General features: G+C 44.5%; 1 protein-coding gene across 2 annotated transcripts in view; it reads right to left on the minus strand.

Moving 5' to 3' along the window:
- Window positions 1-16,887, minus strand: part of PFKL (phosphofructokinase, liver type) — a 41,146-nt gene that overhangs the window by 8,799 nt on the left and 15,460 nt on the right. For both annotated transcript variants that reach the window (XM_088670744.1, XM_060274597.2), the window contains exons 5-14: window positions 15,473-15,638; window positions 14,264-14,308; window positions 13,980-14,088; window positions 12,753-12,848; window positions 12,016-12,108; window positions 9,776-9,901; window positions 7,634-7,698; window positions 5,324-5,387; window positions 3,268-3,414; window positions 2,856-2,926 (exon numbers count right to left, since the gene is read on the minus strand). In XM_088670744.1, coding sequence (XP_088526870.1) covers window positions 2,856-2,926; window positions 3,268-3,414; window positions 5,324-5,387; window positions 7,634-7,698; window positions 9,776-9,901; window positions 12,016-12,108; window positions 12,753-12,848; window positions 13,980-14,088; window positions 14,264-14,308; window positions 15,473-15,638 — 982 coding nt within the window. The remainder of the gene's footprint in view (window positions 1-2,855; window positions 2,927-3,267; window positions 3,415-5,323; window positions 5,388-7,633; window positions 7,699-9,775; window positions 9,902-12,015; window positions 12,109-12,752; window positions 12,849-13,979; window positions 14,089-14,263; window positions 14,309-15,472; window positions 15,639-16,887) is intronic.

Genomic DNA, 16,887 nt, shown 5'->3' on the forward strand with positions numbered 1-16,887 from the left:
GCCCCGTTCACAACATGAGCAGTACGTAATCCGCATCTGCGCTTCTGCGGGTTACGATTTGGCGCTTCTGCACATGACATCATTCGACACTTGTGCGCATGCGCGAACTGCCAAACCTGGAAGTAACCCGTTTTGTTACTTCCGGGTTTGGCGCATTCGTAACCCGTGTTGTATGCAACCCACAGCATTCGTATCCAGAGGTATGACTGTAATCCTGGCAGTTCACATAGCAGGTGGTTACTTCAGTTGCTACTTATCACACTCCCTTAAGAAATACTGCACAAGTGAAGCAGGGTCAGTACAGGAAAGGGCAAAGGCGTAACATGCAAAACTGTTACATTTGCAATGGCCTTGTAAATGATTTGCAAATGAGTTCATGCTTGCAACCTGTGACTGTTCCAGCTATACAGTCTCTGCAATGGGATACAGCAGTGGTCAGCAAACTTTTTTTGGGAGGGGGCCAGTTCACCATCCCCCAGACCTTGTGGCAGGCTGGATCGCGCACACGTGCACACCCAGTGGAGGGGGCTTCTCTCTCTCCCCCTCTCCCCCAGCCCCTCCCCTCCTCCTACCTACCTATGGCGCTGCCGGTGCAAGGGCTGGCTGGCTTCGGAGAGGCGCTGCACTATGACAGCCACGGCTGCTGTGCCTGCCCTTGTGAACAGCAGAGGCTGGTGGCGGCAGCGGTGGGACGAGCAGCCCAAAAGGGCTGGCTGGCTCCGGAGAGTCGCTGCCCAAAATGGCGCTCAGCCCAGCCCCCTTCCTCCTCTACACAGGGCAGGGAGAAGGGCGAGAATCCAGGAGGAGGGAGGGAGGAGATGCCACGGTGTGTGAGAGGGAGGGGGGAAATGGCGCCCCCCCAAAAAAAATGGCGGCGCAGAAAAAAAATTAACGAAGGAATCCACACGATCCACAGACCGTCCGCGGGCCGGATCCTGAGGGCAACTGGACCGGATCTGGCCCGCGGGCTGTAGCTTGCTGACCCCTGGGATACAGCAACAGGATATACAGGGAAATTATCTGTTAAGCCGACACAGTACAGCTGAGACCGAGGACTGTAAGGAGACAAATCTCTGGAGGACTGAATTCCACAGGGATTCTTGACTGGTGAAACAGTCCAATGAAACTTGTGTCTGTAGCAGATCTGGTTTTGCATTCATTATCAGTTTAAATAAACCAGTTATTGTAGAGGCCGCATGCACTTTATGGCAAGAGTCAACTGGTGAACATTATCCAAATTCATACTTGGAATACACATTTTAAGTTCCTCTGCATGCACGCAAACCCCATCAAGTTTCAGACGCAATCATCACCATTGCCATCACATTTCAAACCCTCACAAAATTTCAGAGCCCACAGGAATAAATGGCAAGCTCAGTAGGTCCCTCTGTCGTGTTTAATAGAAAGGAGAGCAAGTTGGATGAGATAATGCTTCCTGCATGATGGGACTCAAGTCTCACGACATTATTATGCAAACCCAAGAGTTTGCAACATTTAAGACTCACCCTTCCTAACATTCCACTACTTGATTATCAACCTAAAGCAGGGGTGGGAATCTTTTTTGGCTTCACCAATGGAATCCTTATTAGGTTCTGCCTTGTGGGTCAAATTTGACAGGTGGATGGGGTCACTTACCTATCAAGCATGTGGCATCATTATGACATCACATGACTGACAGGTGGGCAGGACTGCCCAATTGTCAAAAATCCCTTTCACCCCAATATTAAAGGCGGAGGGCAGGAAAAGGCTTCCAAAAGCCTTTGCAGACCTCCCTAACCTTAAGTGAGTCTGGGGACTTAAAAGGGAAGCGGGGGAGGAACCTTGCAAAAGCCATTGCGAGCCTCCCACTTCAAGACTTGCAGCATGTGGGTGGCCTATAAAGAAATGAGAGAATGAAGCATGGCAATTCCACATTGAATAACTATTTTGGAAGCCCTCCAAATGAGACAATGAAGAATTGGCAAAGGAAGTGGGAAGCAGAAAATATTATGTTTGCTTATCGTACAGCACCAAAACATTCAGGAGAGGGAGATAAAGCATTCTATGAGAGAGAAATAAAATCATCAAAGGGCCATGAACTAACAATAATAAAGGATCTTGTAGAGATAATACAGGAGCATGATGACTGTCCAAGAAGTTCAGGCATGCACTTTCCATTTCCAACAGCTGAAAAAATAAGATAGAAGCTTGGCAATTTTAGGTTTGCTTCAAAGAAATGAAGAAGACAAATGACACTGGAATGTTAAAGGGGGAAAGTGCCTATGGAGAAAGTTGGTTATGAGATGATCATGGTAAGAAAAGAATATAGAATAGCAAAGGAAGAGTACATAGAAAAACTGACTGTCATAAGTTTGGTATGTTATCAAGAGACCTTTCAGAGAAATATGTTGATATATTGACAGTGGCCAGCAATTTTTAAGAATAAATCATACAGGAAAAACAATCACACAAACAATTAATTTCTACAACTGGAAGGCAGAGGCAAGATAAGCTGCAGGTGGAGAATTCTTAAATTACAATAGTTCTGTAATAAATTAAGCAGTGATACATCCCTGATCACCTTCATGAAAGGTCGGGAAAGGTTTGTTCTGTTTTAGGTGAAGGACAATAATGTGAAACTGCTATGCTATGCTATGCACCCCGAGACAATAATTCCATTTTAGAACAAAAGATCCCTAGGATGGAGTGCCAGATTGCATGTGAGAATTGTGGGCTTGCATGCTCACTACACACTATGTAACAGGTACCGACCTTTTGGAAGGTTTTACCTGTATCGTTGTGCCCTCTTTGAACTCGGTCCTGCAATTTCTCCCCATCTGCAGAGAACCACTCTGTGGGCTGTCACATCAACTTACCTTTTGGTCCCCAGCATGGATCCTCCACGCCCTAGCCAGCCTGCAACATCGTGCCAGCCCACCTCTCGGATCTACGAGAGGAAACATTTAATTAGACCTCTTATGATTCGCCCAGCTATTCCCAACTGCATCGCACCAGGTTGTCTTCCAAACCTTGGATTTGAAAGTGAAAGCAGCGTGGTTTAAAAGAAGATCAAATTGATATTTTGTTTCCTGTTACAACAAACTCTGCCTCACCTCCCGCCCTTCCAATCAGAAATTCATAAGTCATGGTGCCAGTTTTGCAGCAGAAATGACAGCTGGAGTTCCAAATGAATGTTGCCCTGTAGATGTTCTAGTTTACAAAGAAATGAGAATGACTAGTAGTCCGACAGGAGGGAGGACCTCCTCCCTTCCAATTAGAGAGACTCACCTGTCCTTTGCTCAAGCCTTCAAAGCCATCATTCACCACATACATTGTGTGGCCTTGGCAGATCCCAACGCGCACAGCTGACCGGACTGCTGCGTTCATGCCGGCTGCAGGGGCTCCCACATTCAGAATGGCAATATTGAAATTGCTCTGCCCGGAAGAGAAACGGATAATAAACAGCTGGAAGAAGTCATTGTCAGCACTCAAGAGGGTGCTGGGAGACCTTAGGACAGGCATCCCCAAACTGCGGCCCTCCAGATGTTTTGGCCTACAACTCCCATGATCCCTAGCTAACAGGACTAGTGGTCAGGGATGATGGGAATTGTAGTCCAAAACATCTGGAGGGCCGCAGTTTGGGGGTGCCTGCCTTAGGAGGTACCTCTGCTACAAAGCAAGCTATGTAAGAGGGCATTGTGCAACTTCCTTGTCCTACAATACTTCAGGTAAGTCTTTTGAGGGCTTCAGAGAAGATACTGAGTAGCCTCGGCTGAGATGTGCCTCACTTCCTTGCATAACCATCTAAAGCAACTTTTCATACCAAGCAGGCCGCAAGGGTACTTCGTCACAGAACCCACGGGCTGCACATTGCTTTGCTGCGGCGACGGGGGGGGGGGGAGCTAGGCCACAATTTGACACCCCCTCTCAGTCCTTGCACTGCCTTCCCAAAACTGGCTAAGTGAGGCACCGGTCTTTGGGAAGGATCTGCGAGGCTCTGGCAGGGTCCTAGAGTCTTCTTCCCACAGCTGGGAAAGCACTACCTACGATTTGGGAAGGAGGCAGGGGGACTGCATTTCCTTCCCAAAGCCCGGAGCCTCACTTACCCAGCTTTGGGAAGGTAGCATAAGGGCTGGGGGGGCATCAAATGTTGCTGAGGGCTGCCAAAAAAGGCCACACATTGGACTACCCAGATCAAAAGACATGACAGGAAGACCATATATCAACATAACAGTTACAGTTCGCAAAATCTTTGCCTAACTTGGCTGTAGAAGAGGGTCAAGTTTTTCTATGGGTCCTCCACCCTGTGCAAGGAGTTCAGAGCTCTATATAGCAGCAGCAGCATTGGATCCTACTTCCACCTTCCCTCTCCATCTCTTTGCGACCTCTGTTCAGGCAGCTCAGGGAGTCAGGCATGGCACTGCTGCCTATGTCCTTGGGATGAAGCACACATGAGGGCTGTTGGCATTTCCTGCAGAAACCAGAGGTTGCTTCTGCATTCCTTTGTTTGACCCTTGAGCAAAACAGGCCAAGATCCTTTTCCAGTACAGATGGCAGCTCTTTCCTGGTCTGTAAGGTTACATCCGACCTCTATAGAGAAAGTCTGGACATGCAAGCAACTGTTTTGAGGCTGCAAGCATCTGCAAATGGGAGGGGGAGATGCCCAGGAGACAGCACTTCTTTCATGACTGTACTCAGCTGGAAACCTTTATTGGATATACAGTGTGAATTCTAGCATACACAGTGATTACATGAAAGGGAAGACATTGTTTTTACTGTCTGTGAAAATAGAATGCAAGTGCAATTTGTGAACATTTTTTAAACCTTGCATTGTATCCAATGCTGTGCCAGCAGGGTTCCACGAGTGCAATAGGACTTCAGTTTCCTTTCCTCCCCTGATGAATTCCCAAAATCAATTCGGGGGGGGGGTCCCCCAATATAATTTTAAGTGTGTACAGGGGGCTAGTGGGGACAGGAGAGGAAGTTCCATTGCACACAGAAGTCCTTTTTGGAGCTGCAGCATTGTATAGGTCCCTCCATCATTAAATTTCCAGATGCACCCTCTTGAGACCTGCTTCCTGCTGCCTTGGGCATTTGATTTGTGCTTGTGCACACAAACTTGTTTATGTATTTATTTATTTAATGGTGGCCTTTTCAAACACTTTCCTTACAAGGAGCTCACAAAAACAAATTAATAACAAAAGCAGCATGCTTACAACATGCAACAACAAACAACAGACCATGATAAATATGAAAACATTAAAGCAGCAAAAGAAATAACAGCTATTCCTTTCACACTGCAAGAAACCTGCAGAACAAAATCTGCTTCTCTTTGCTTCCTCACCTTTTCCACTGCAGGCTTCTGGTGAGCAAGAAGCTTGTAAATGTTCCAGTTGTTTTCAAAACTCCTGGTGAAACAAACCCACAATTATATTGGTAATCTTTTATTTTAAGAAACCACCAAAGCCAAGTCTAAGAGACAGAAAGAAAGTCTCTTCTCTTTCTTACCATGGACTCTAGAATGCTCCTAAGATGCACAATACCTTGAAACATAAAACTCTTTTTTGATGGATATAACTTCTCAAATTTAATTTAGCTTTTGCCTGAAAGTGCTGACCTATGGAAACTTCCACCTATTTCAATTAAGGTAAGTGAATTTTCTACCCATGCATCTTAAAGCATCCTCAGAACTTTTAACTTATATTTGTTTAAACAAAAAATACACACAAGAATATTTGCACTCCCAAAAACAGTCTTAAATTGCTATTCCTGTGTCTCCTTGCCAGGAAGATCACTTAAAGCAGGCTTCCTAATTCTCAGGGGAATTTAGCTATTGCTGGACTCCTTAAGCTGTTGTTGTTTTCCAAGTACCATTAGGTCCAGCAAGCATGGTCAGTGGTCAGGGATGATTGAAGCAAAAGTCCAGCAACATCTGGAAGGTCACAGGTTCCTCATCCTTGCTCAATCTGGTGTCCTCCAGATGTTTTGGACAGCACTAAGTGGGGAAGGCTGCCTCCCCACTGTGTACAGAATAAATTATTGCCTTGTTTTGCTGCAACTGGTTATCCGTCATTTCCTCAATATGTTATGCTTCTGTTTTCAAAATAGGCTGATAGTTTATCTAAGCCTTGAGTCTGTTATAGTGGTCACTGTGACACTGTCTTATAGGTGACAAGAAAAAGTGTTAGTCTGCAGTTCCTTCCTTAAGTATTAAGGTAAGGTAAAGGGGCCCCTGACCATCAGGTCCAGTCGTGTCCGATTCTGGGGTTGCGGCGCTCATCTCGCTCTATAGGCCGAGGGAGCCGGCGTTTGTCTGCAGACAGCTTCCGGGTCATGTGGCCAGCATGACAAAGCTGCTTCTGGTGAACCAGAGCAGCGCACGGAAACGCCGTTTACCTTCCCGCCAGAGCGGTCCCTATTTATCTACTTGCACTTTGATGTGCTTTCGAACTGCTAGGTGGGCAGGAGCTGGGACCGAGCAATGGGAGCTCACCCCGTTGCAGGGATTCGAACCGCCGACCTTCTGATCAGCAAGCCCTAGACTCTGTGGTTTAACCCACAGCGCCACCTGGGTCCCACCTAAGGCCTTACTTAAAAGAGTGACACGACTAGAATACTGGTCAAATAATCCCCTGTATCTCTGATGTCTAGACTTTCAGTGGCATTGCTTACGTAGCCAAAATGGCGCCATCCATGCATGAGGATAAAAACCAAGGTATGCAGAAGTACAAAAAACCTTGAAAAATGGGAACCCTAAGGAAGGACCCCAAAAACAGCCCAATGTGTGCTGTATCCATGGAAAGCTGACAGACTCTGAGGAAAAAGAACAGCGGAAAAAGGGAATGGTGGAATGGAGTGGCTAGAACCCTAAACAGAACCAATTCTTACAACAATGTTTTGCATAATTCTGCCCCCCCCTCCCATTTTAGTTCCTGTAGCACTATACAGTTATGGAGAGACCCTGCCATTGAATGTGTGACCAGAACATATATACAGTAGTATGTATGTATGTTGTATGTCCACCCAAGTAGTAGTAGAACAGGGTTAAAATAGGAAGAAAACCAACTGCTCACAATCCAAAACATGTGTGAGATTTATTTGATTCTCGTGAACTAATGATCCATGAAGAAACAAAGTTAGTCCATATATAGGACACTTAACATGCCCATGTTGCTATTAATGTAAAGGAGATGGGCCAAGTGGGTTGCAGTAGAAAGGAGAATGAAGGAAAAGTAACCATCAGCTCTGATCATTTGGCTCACTACAAATAGGACTGGCCATCAGAGGTTGAAAAAAAGAACACAGCTCCACTAACATCTAGAGACTTCCTCAGACTGTGAATCACGGCTATGGGATGGGGAGTCAGGGTTTCTCTATGGGCAGGAAAAAAGAGGTAAAGAACTTCTGTAATATTAGAGGAGTTTTAAATGCTATTTTTGTACCTGACTTCACATTTCCTATGAAAAAAAAACACCTTGGAAATGTTAAGAAAGGAGAATTGAACAAATGAGTAACAAGTTCTTGTCTTTGCTACTAAATACCAAAGGTCTACAGCAAGACTTGCCTTCAAAACTGTTGTTATTTTAAATGTTAATATAAACAAACATATGAGTGGGAATTCAATTTCCACCCAGATCCCAGAAACCTCACTCACCTCCCTCTGAGCTGAATTGCTTCATCAAATCTTTTGTCATCCATTGCCTTCTGGACATCTTTGGTCTATAAAGATATTGTGGAGGTGGGGGGGGGGGGGTTAGAGAATCATAGTGAGGCTCTGGTAGAAATCTAATAAAACTAAGGGTACAGTGAGATTAATTCATCTTCTGCCAATTCCTTTTCAGGGCATTCACAGACATGCTCATTGGAGGGCCATTTCAGGCACAGAGAAAAAAGCAGCATAAAGAAGGGAGACTGGAAGGACCAAAGGATTGCAAGAACCCCTGGGGGAGATGCACTGCCTTTCTACCCTCTTCTCCAGAAAGGCTGGGGCCATAGCTGCCAAGTTATCCCTTTTTTACAGGGATTTCCCCTTATGCTGAATAGGCTTCCTCGCGAGAAAAGTGAAAACTTGGCAGCTATGGCTGGGGCGGGGCAAACCAAGAAAAAGAACTCTCCCAGGCAGAGTTCACTGGCACAGCCTGTTCCATCCTGTATGCCAGACTCCAAATGTGTATGGCACTGAAAAGGAATGGTTCAGGGGCTCTGGAAAAATCCAAAACCATACACCCACAACCCCCATGTTGATGGGTTGCAACAAGTTATACATGCATATTGCATAGTTGATTTGGGAAGGTTTTTTTTATAAAAAAAATCTATTTTATTTTGTCAAAACCCAGAACAAAATGGTTATTCTGGTTAATTATGTTTTTAAACAGTGCTTCATCCCAAAGGATCCCAAGGCGGTAAACAAATATTCCAATAATATACAACACATAGTAATATTAAACTATAAAGCAGTAAGTATTTGGGGCGGGGGAGTAATATATACAATTCTGCTGCTAGGGTTGCCAGACTCAATAGAGGACAGGGCTTCTGTGCTTTTAATTGCCCTGCTCTCTTTTGAGTTTGGAAACCTTAAAGAGAAACCAGCAAACCCTTTGCTTGGAAATTAAACAAAGGGTCTGCTGGTTTCTCTTTAAGGTTTCCAGACTCAAAAGAGAGCAGGGCAATTAAAAGCACAGAAGTCCTGTCCTCTATTGAGTCTGGCAACCCTATCTGCTGCAGACAGACCAACCCTTAAGCTCACATATCCCTAAAAACCTAGAAAGGAAAAAAAAACCAAAACACCATTTCCCCAATGTGTTGAAAAGCTGAGAATATGAGAACAGCTATATCTCCATTGAGAGGGAATTCCACAACTAGAGTGTAGTATGACAGAAAAGGCCCCGCATCACCACAGACCAGGCCTCAGCCATCAATGGGACCATAATAAACCTTCCTTGCAGAGCTTAAGACTCAGGCCTCATGGAAAAATATGGGGACAAAAGACAACTGGACAGCTATATATAAGGGTGCAGTTGCATGGGGAGAGGCTGGTACCTATGCTAATCAAGGCTGCATTCAGGCATGTTTTTTTCTGTTAATTTGATTATAATGCTAGATTTCTTATGTTTCTTTTACGTTTTAGTGTGTTATGGAACTGTGGCTTTTCAATTAGCATACCATCATGCCATCCTAAATTTTAATGGTGGGAAAGAACGCGTAAGCTGGGATGCCACCTTAGATTTTGTCATGTGCAATTACGACACAAAACTCCTGCAATTTTCCATGTGAACAGGGTTGCAAATGGACTATTTTGGTAGAAACAATTAAAACGGAAATCAGTGCTAAACTTCCACTAGAATTCCAGAGGTGGTTTTTATGTTGTGTAAAAGATCACATAAAACAGGGGAATGAGCAGGTAAGGAAATGTAACACACACACACACAAAAACCCAACTAAAGTGCTGTCAGAATGCAAGATTAGTCATACCGTACCTCCTACCCACTGGGAATCTAGCAAAACCTCATGCCATGTTTTCAGATTTCATTCTACGTAGGCTATGAAAGCAAATATTTTTTGGTATTCCGTCTCAGATGCCATATTCCCTCTACATATGCACAATTTCCCCACCCCCAGAGAACCTTCCAAATATCTGCTTGTTTGCTGATTACAGTATCATCATCATGTGTGAACTGTGAAGTTCCCTGTCAACCCACTCACATATATAAAAATGGAGGCCTTTGCCCCGTGCCACCAATGCTGTGCTTCTCTACACTGCATATATTTGGCTTCTACGATCATGCGAAATACTCACCACTTGCACACATTCCATTAGGGGGAGGCGCACTGACTGGTTCCCGGAGAGACTCACCACACAGGCAGGAGTGTCTGGTGTTGCTTCCAGCAATGCCATCACAGCTTCCATCCCCATTTTGCTGCTCTGGAGGACACACAATGTATTTCCAGAGACAGTCAGGTATGTATACCTTGCATATTTAGGTGCACACTGTGTATCTTTGTGATTCTGCAGCACAACATGCTTTGGAAGGTTGGAGCCTTGTCTCACCAAGCACTGGGAATCATACTTCACCCCTTCAAAAATGTGTATGTGTTTCAATGTAAAAACCACTGCGATAGAGAGATGGGGTGATTGTGACGCAAGGGTTTTCACATCAGCGGCAGCACACAGCCTGTATAATATGCATCTCCTAAAGCTACAAAGAAGCAAGACTGCAAAGAAGTGCCAATGGGGAAAGGCTTGCCTTGGAGACATATAAAGAAACAAAGACTCCCAGCAGCAGGAATATGAACTGAGATGATGGGAAGAGCCAGTATTCAAAGTTTCCTCTGACAGAAAACACTCTTCCCAGGAGTTCACACATTAGGAGCAGCACAGAATGGCTTTGGCCCACAGCTGCTCCCTCTTACCCAACAAAGTTCTGCAGTGCTATCTGACATGTTCTCATAACAGCTGTTTTTCCAAACTACTGTATTCTCTCTCTTCTTAATGCACATTGCTAACAAATCATGTCAACCGATCTTGTTTAACAGGCCTAGAGAGCCCCCTCTTCAGAGGAAACTGAATACGTGCAACTAATTGGGTTGTTTGCTTTACTGAGAAACAGAAACCTGTCTTTTTCTGTTAGTTCCCATTCTTGGTAGTGGCAGATAGGAGCTGCCTTTACTTTGGGGACTGTGCTTCCTCTGGGTCATAGGGTCAGCTTGTAAAGATGCCAAGGAGAGCACTGCCAGGCTGCAACAAAAGCTGAAAAATAACTCCTCCTATCCTGTAGCACTGGATAGACCAGCAGTTTGCAAAATTCAGCTCTCCAAACACCAGGTTGACCAACTGCACAATTATTACTGTAAAAACACATCTAATGGACCATTTCCGAAAAAGAAAACACGAAGAAGACAGGACAGAAGGTCATCTCCAGGTCTTAGAACGCTCTAGCTTACAAATGCATAAAAATATTTACCCACTCCTTTCTTGCGGCACAGGAATTCCTGGTGCAATTTTCCTACCCTGTTTTAGAGTGTGTGTTTTTTGTGGGGGTGGGAAAAGACTGCCTTGTTTCAATACCATTAAGAGTGCAGGAAATCCTTTGAAGCAGTGGGAAAAGTTAAGACAAAAAGAAAACCATGACCTAATGAAAAGCCTCTCCTTCCAAGTCCAGTCCTAAACAAAGAGGAGGGCAAAAAAGGGAATAGAAAAAAGAAGTATCTAAGTATTCTGAGCTCTGAATGGAGCTCTGCTGATAATCTTGCTTCTGACCACTCAAGACCAGCCAGGGGGAATTCCTAGCCCTTGGATTCTTTACAAGTTAACTACTGCTTGCAACAAGATGTGACACTATCTTGAAAGTGAAGACTGCCCCACCCCTGCATTAATTAAGAATATTGAGATCCTGGAAAATTTCAAAGGTTAACAAAGGTTTCTATTGATGTTAAATAGAAATGGATCAGACATTCTATGCAATGGAATGAAGAACGCAAGGCTGTCTCTATTATGCACAGCAGGGTCTATTGTTCAGACAGGACTAAGTCATACTCAGCGATCTAGAAGCACTAGTGTAACAGAAAGTCCATGAAGCCTCTGGATTTTACACCAGAGCCTGCAAAACCAGGACAATTCTTCTGTTTGTTTCCGAGTGGCCAGGCCAAGAATAAACAAAGCAAACACCATGCAGGGTGCAGGAAATGCCTTCTTGCCATCCAGTCTACTGCATTTGCCTATCGTGAATTCTGCATGCCAGTTTTGAAAGAGGACTTGCAGTACAACATACCAGCAGTGTTTCCTTTTAGTTATGGCTTACTTATCTCCACCTATATACAGTGGGGCATAATGCTTGACCAGTGTGGGCAACTGATCTATAAATGGCAGCAGAATATATGCACTCAGTCTGTGAGCTTCCTGCTTTTTCAGGCTCTTCAGCTCTGACTTGCTTTTCTACTGTTAACACAATGGCACTTTACCAAAAGAGTGGAAAGCCATTCCTTAGACATACCCTGAACGTCCCAGACATCTAGCAAAAGAAAAGGAGTAACACTTACCAGGACACGGTCAAATGCTGAGGGGGTCCCGCCACGCTGCACGTGGCCAAGCACAGTCACACGAGTGTCAAAACCCAGGCGCTTGACAACCAGCTGATCAGAAAGTGGGGAGAGGGAGAAAGAAAATTAATTTAATCCTGTTGTCCCACAGAAGAGGGGTGGCCACAGTAAAAGCCCTGCTCCAAGTTACCATAGGGCAGGCTTCTGAGATCTCTGGTCCTTGGAGGAGAGACTCTCTTGTGGACAGCAGGGATTCATTGGGTGTGTAAGAGGTAAGGCAGTCTCTCAAGTAACTTGGTCCTGAGCTATATAGGGACTTGTATGTTAGTACTAACACCTTGAACGTGGCCCGGTGGCCAATTGGCAGCCAGTACAAATCCTGCAAGCAAATTGTTTGCCCCACAAGCAACCTAGCCGCAGTTTTCTGCATCAGCAACATCCTCCAGATCCACTCCAAGTATAGCAACACATAGAGTGCATTGCAGTGATCTGTGAGGTTGCCAATGCAACGTTTACATCTGCATTGAAGCTGCAAATGCCCACTTTAAAATTCTCTGGACTGATTCCAAACCCAAAGAAAGCTGGGAAGCACAAGTGAAAAATGTACAGCTGTCAAGGTCACAGGAGATTTTTATACTCAATATAGTTCCAAAATATGGAAAAGCCTGTTTTCTAATAACCTTGTGCTGAAAAATATTTTCACTGCTGTGGCTCTACAACATTAATCAGTTACTTACATCCTTCACGTAGTTAGAAGTAATTGGTTTTCCATTTCTGTCTATGGCACCTTCAGCGATGATGATAATATTCAGCCGGGATCCTCTGCTTCGTGCCTATCCAAATAAAAATACGGAAGCCAATGACTGATCCATCAGGGAAAGGCAAGAGGCTACGTTAATGGAGACTCTCTCATAATCCTAACATTAACACCTTAGGCTTGACAGTCAAGCCTTTCCCCATCAGCAACTTTGCAGTTCAGGGATGGGGAAGTAATGGTTCTCCAGGTGTTGCTGCTCTACAGCTCCCATCACTTTTGACCACTGGTGATGCTGGCTGGAGCTAACAGGAGTTGGGGGTGTCCAACAATATCTGGAGGGACAAATGTTCCCTGCTCCTGTTGTAGTTCCTGCATGCTGAGAAAGGATGACTAAAGGCAGCTAGGTGGTTCGGTACCTAATACTAAGATATTAAGAATGGTCTGCTGGATCAGGTCAGTGGCTCTTCTAGTCTAGCATCCTGCTCCCACAGTGGCTAATCAGATGCCCATGGGAAACCTGGAAGCAGGGCCTGACCACAGCAGTGCTCTCCCCTCTTGCAGTTTCCAGCAACTGGTATTCAGGAGCATATTGCCTCCAGGAGTGGAGGGAGAATGCAGCCAGGGGGGCTAGCTTCTGATAGCTTCATCCTCCAGGAATTTGTCAAATCCTTTTTTAAAGCATCCATGTTAGTGGCCATCACTGCCTCTTGCAGGAGTGAATTCCACGTGCTTTGCGAAGAAGCATTTCTGTCCCAGATCTTCCAACATTCAGCTTCATTGAATGTCCTCAAATTCTAGTATTAGAGGAAGAAAAACTTATCTCGATTCACCTTCTCTGAACTGCCAATCCTCAACACTTTCTCTCACAAGATCCTGCCCCTTTCCCCCCCAGCTCCATGCCTCTGTCGGCCAGCTTTTCCTACCCAGTGTCACCTGCACTTATCTGCAGTACAGCATAACACACAAAGGAAGGTCTTCCACAAAGAACAACACAACAGCAGCACAGAGAGCTCTGGAATGCTGCTGTGAGCTGGTGCATTAACAGATCTGATTCTGCAAGCTCTCTAGAAAAATATATATGGGCCCATTAACTGAGATGCGACCACTAAAGGAGAGAATATAAATGAAATGCCCCACCATTTGTACTCATCAGAGAAAGAGCACACAATTTCATTTTTGTTGTGCAACAGATACCACCAACACCCACCTCACCAAGCCTCTCACACATGAAATCCTCCCAGTCATCCTCAGGAGGTGACTCAGGGATGAAAAGCCAGTCTGCACCAGAAGCCAAAGCTGAAACTAATGCAAGGTACCTGCAGAGGAAGAAGAGAGTCAGATTGTGAATGATGAACCTGGGAGTATCAATCATGGTGAAAGATTTGGGAGGTGGGTGTGTGGCAGGCATATACCCATGTTTAGATTTAATCCCCTAATTGGAAACCCAGGTCTCCCTCAACAAAACAAATAACAACAGAGCTCTCTCCTTACCCACAGTGCCTGCCCATCACCTCCAGCACAAATGTTCTCTGGTGACTGCAAAGCAAAATAAGAGAGTGAGGACTTGTCCAGATGGTCATTCAGTGCATGCTTCAGTTGCATCTTCTCACTAGTGCAGTATTTACACACACATTAGCTGGACAGGGGAAGAGACAGCATCAATGCTGGGAGCGTGAGCCCACAGATGTGCTTGAGAGCTTGCTGCTGGTTAGCTCATTTTTCATTTTATTTTCCTGCCAGTCTCCTAGGCCTTTGAAGGGGACTCTCCCAGGCCTTGTGCTGACTTTGGAAAGAATCAAAAAGTCTCCAGACGTGCTCAGCAAACCTCAAGGTGACAGGGATGAGCACCTGAAGTCGCATGCACATTGGAAGCGCTCAGAAGGATGTCAGAATTAAAGCTCCACATTCTCTCGCAGAGGGAGGAGCAACCAAAATCTGTAGAGCCTAGGTTAGGAAACGAGCCACACCAGAGAGGAGTGAGCGGGGAGGTGCTGTGGTGCTGCTTCTCCTCCACCTCTTTGAAATAGTGTAGGGTTGTGCATTTTAGCCCAGGATAGTCGCAGTGCACTGCTACTTGTGGAAGGAGCAGAAGGCTGCTGCGGCAATGGCTGCTTGCCTCTGAAGATCAAGGAAGGCAACCAGGTCTTGCTTCTGAACCATTTGGGCAAGCAGATATTGCTTACATGGTGCCTCCAGCACAGGAGCTCCAAAGTGAAACAGTGCTCATGTGACAAAGACTGCACATGTCGTGCAGGCGGGTAGGGATTCACATTTTCTTAGCAACATGTTGCTGAATGAGTGGGGAGAAATATAACACCTCAGCAACACAAGTGTCATCTTTGATGAAGACATCTGTGTACTTGGCAAATGAGTTCCTTTTTATAGTGCAAGGGAAAATGCCAAGGGTGGCATTCAACTAAGTTTTACTCAGAATATACTCAATGAAAATGACTAAGTTAGGTCCATTGATTTCAATGGCTCTAACTTAATTGTTCTGGGTGGTGCAATTATCTGGGAAGGCTCTAACAGGAGTTAGTCCCAGAGAAGCAGGTTCATCACACCTACACACCCCTTGGAAAAACGTGTCCACAGGGCAGGAACTAACTGCTGGTTGCATAGCTCTCAGTCTTGTCCAAGGCATGCTGCTGTCTTTTGTAAAGGAAGATAGGAAGCAAAAGACCTGAGAAATCATTTGCTGACCTCTGGGCAGTAGTGGTGATTGCATCAATGACCTCCATGATACGGTGCAGGGCAGAGTCAGTGCCAATGGTCATATCTGTACCACAGAAATCGTTGTCAATGGAGCCCACCAGGCCCACAATGTTTAAATGACAGTATTTCTGAGACACCTCCTCAGTGATCTTCCCTGAGAAAGAAAGAGAGAGAGCAAGTATTAGCAAATGGATATGAATGAGAGACGGTCTGTCTAGGGAAAGGACTATGGAAATGACAATTACATATGAAGAGAACATATCCTACAGTAGAAAACAGGATGGAGTTAGCCCAACTGGAAATGGTTAATTTGAGTGAAGTTATATTTCTTTCCTATTAACTTGAGACTGTAAATGAGATTATACCCTTAATGTCTTTTCAACTTGATTTGCAATCGCATCTTGATAATCTGAAAACCATAATTTGGCACTGATACTAGCTTGATTGCAGAATCATGTTTTTAACTAGGAAAAAACAAGAATTTTAAGAAGGAGCAGGACAGCAAATTAAGCCCTACATATTAAGTTAGCATTAACTCCACTGAGACAGAAAGCTTTCTAAACACAAGTACTGTATAACTAGTCTCATATACTAAATGTGTTACTATCGTGTAATTTTTAGAAAGATGAAAGAGCCAGACTTATTTGTTATTTGATTGTTTCTTTTCGAACATCTTGGCTATGAATACACAATATCACGTAACTGAATCACTGGCAAATTTTGTTTTCTAAACTATAAAGATTGCTAAGCAACTTTTTGCAGAATTAAGGAGTGCTCATCTTTAACTTTGCTCTATTTTGTTCTTTTGTAAAAAATCATGAACAATGTAGTGCTCATAGACTCTCTTGTATATTTGAGTTTCTTTTCCTCTCCATTGTATGAAATCAATATTTGTTTTTGGAAATTGAAGGTCTGCAAACTAGCAATAAACTTGAACAGTCCTCAATGGTCAGGCTCCTGTGTGGTTATTTCTGTGCTACTGAAGGTCCCTTCTGCTCACTGCATGCATGTATTGTGGAATGAAAGGGTAAGTGGGTGTGTAATTGAATGTAAAACATAGTCACAGTAAATTTCAAGGCCCTTAATAGCGATAAATATTCACAGAAGGTTGAAGTTGTAAGGACAATGCTGCCAGGGAGGGAGTTTGGGGAAATTAAATGGGGGGAAAGCATGTATATGAAACTGCTTCAGAACAAGTTTTTAAGGACCCATTTTTCTTCCTCATACCCAGTGTAGAGTTCTTGTACAGGTAACCTGAATTGTATGGTTCTTTTATTTACATTATTTGCATGGAAGCTGTGGAAGTGGAAATAAATAAATGGACAGTGGAGGAAATCCATTCTCTATTTATTTATCCCTACTCCCATAAAAGCTGAAATTGCAGGCTTACCCAGCTTTGGGAA

The sequence above is a fragment of the Zootoca vivipara genome, chromosome 5 (genome assembly GCF_965207765.1).
Source record: "Zootoca vivipara chromosome 5, rZooViv2.hap1.1, whole genome shotgun sequence".
Taxonomy (NCBI): Eukaryota; Metazoa; Chordata; class Lepidosauria; order Squamata; family Lacertidae; genus Zootoca; species Zootoca vivipara.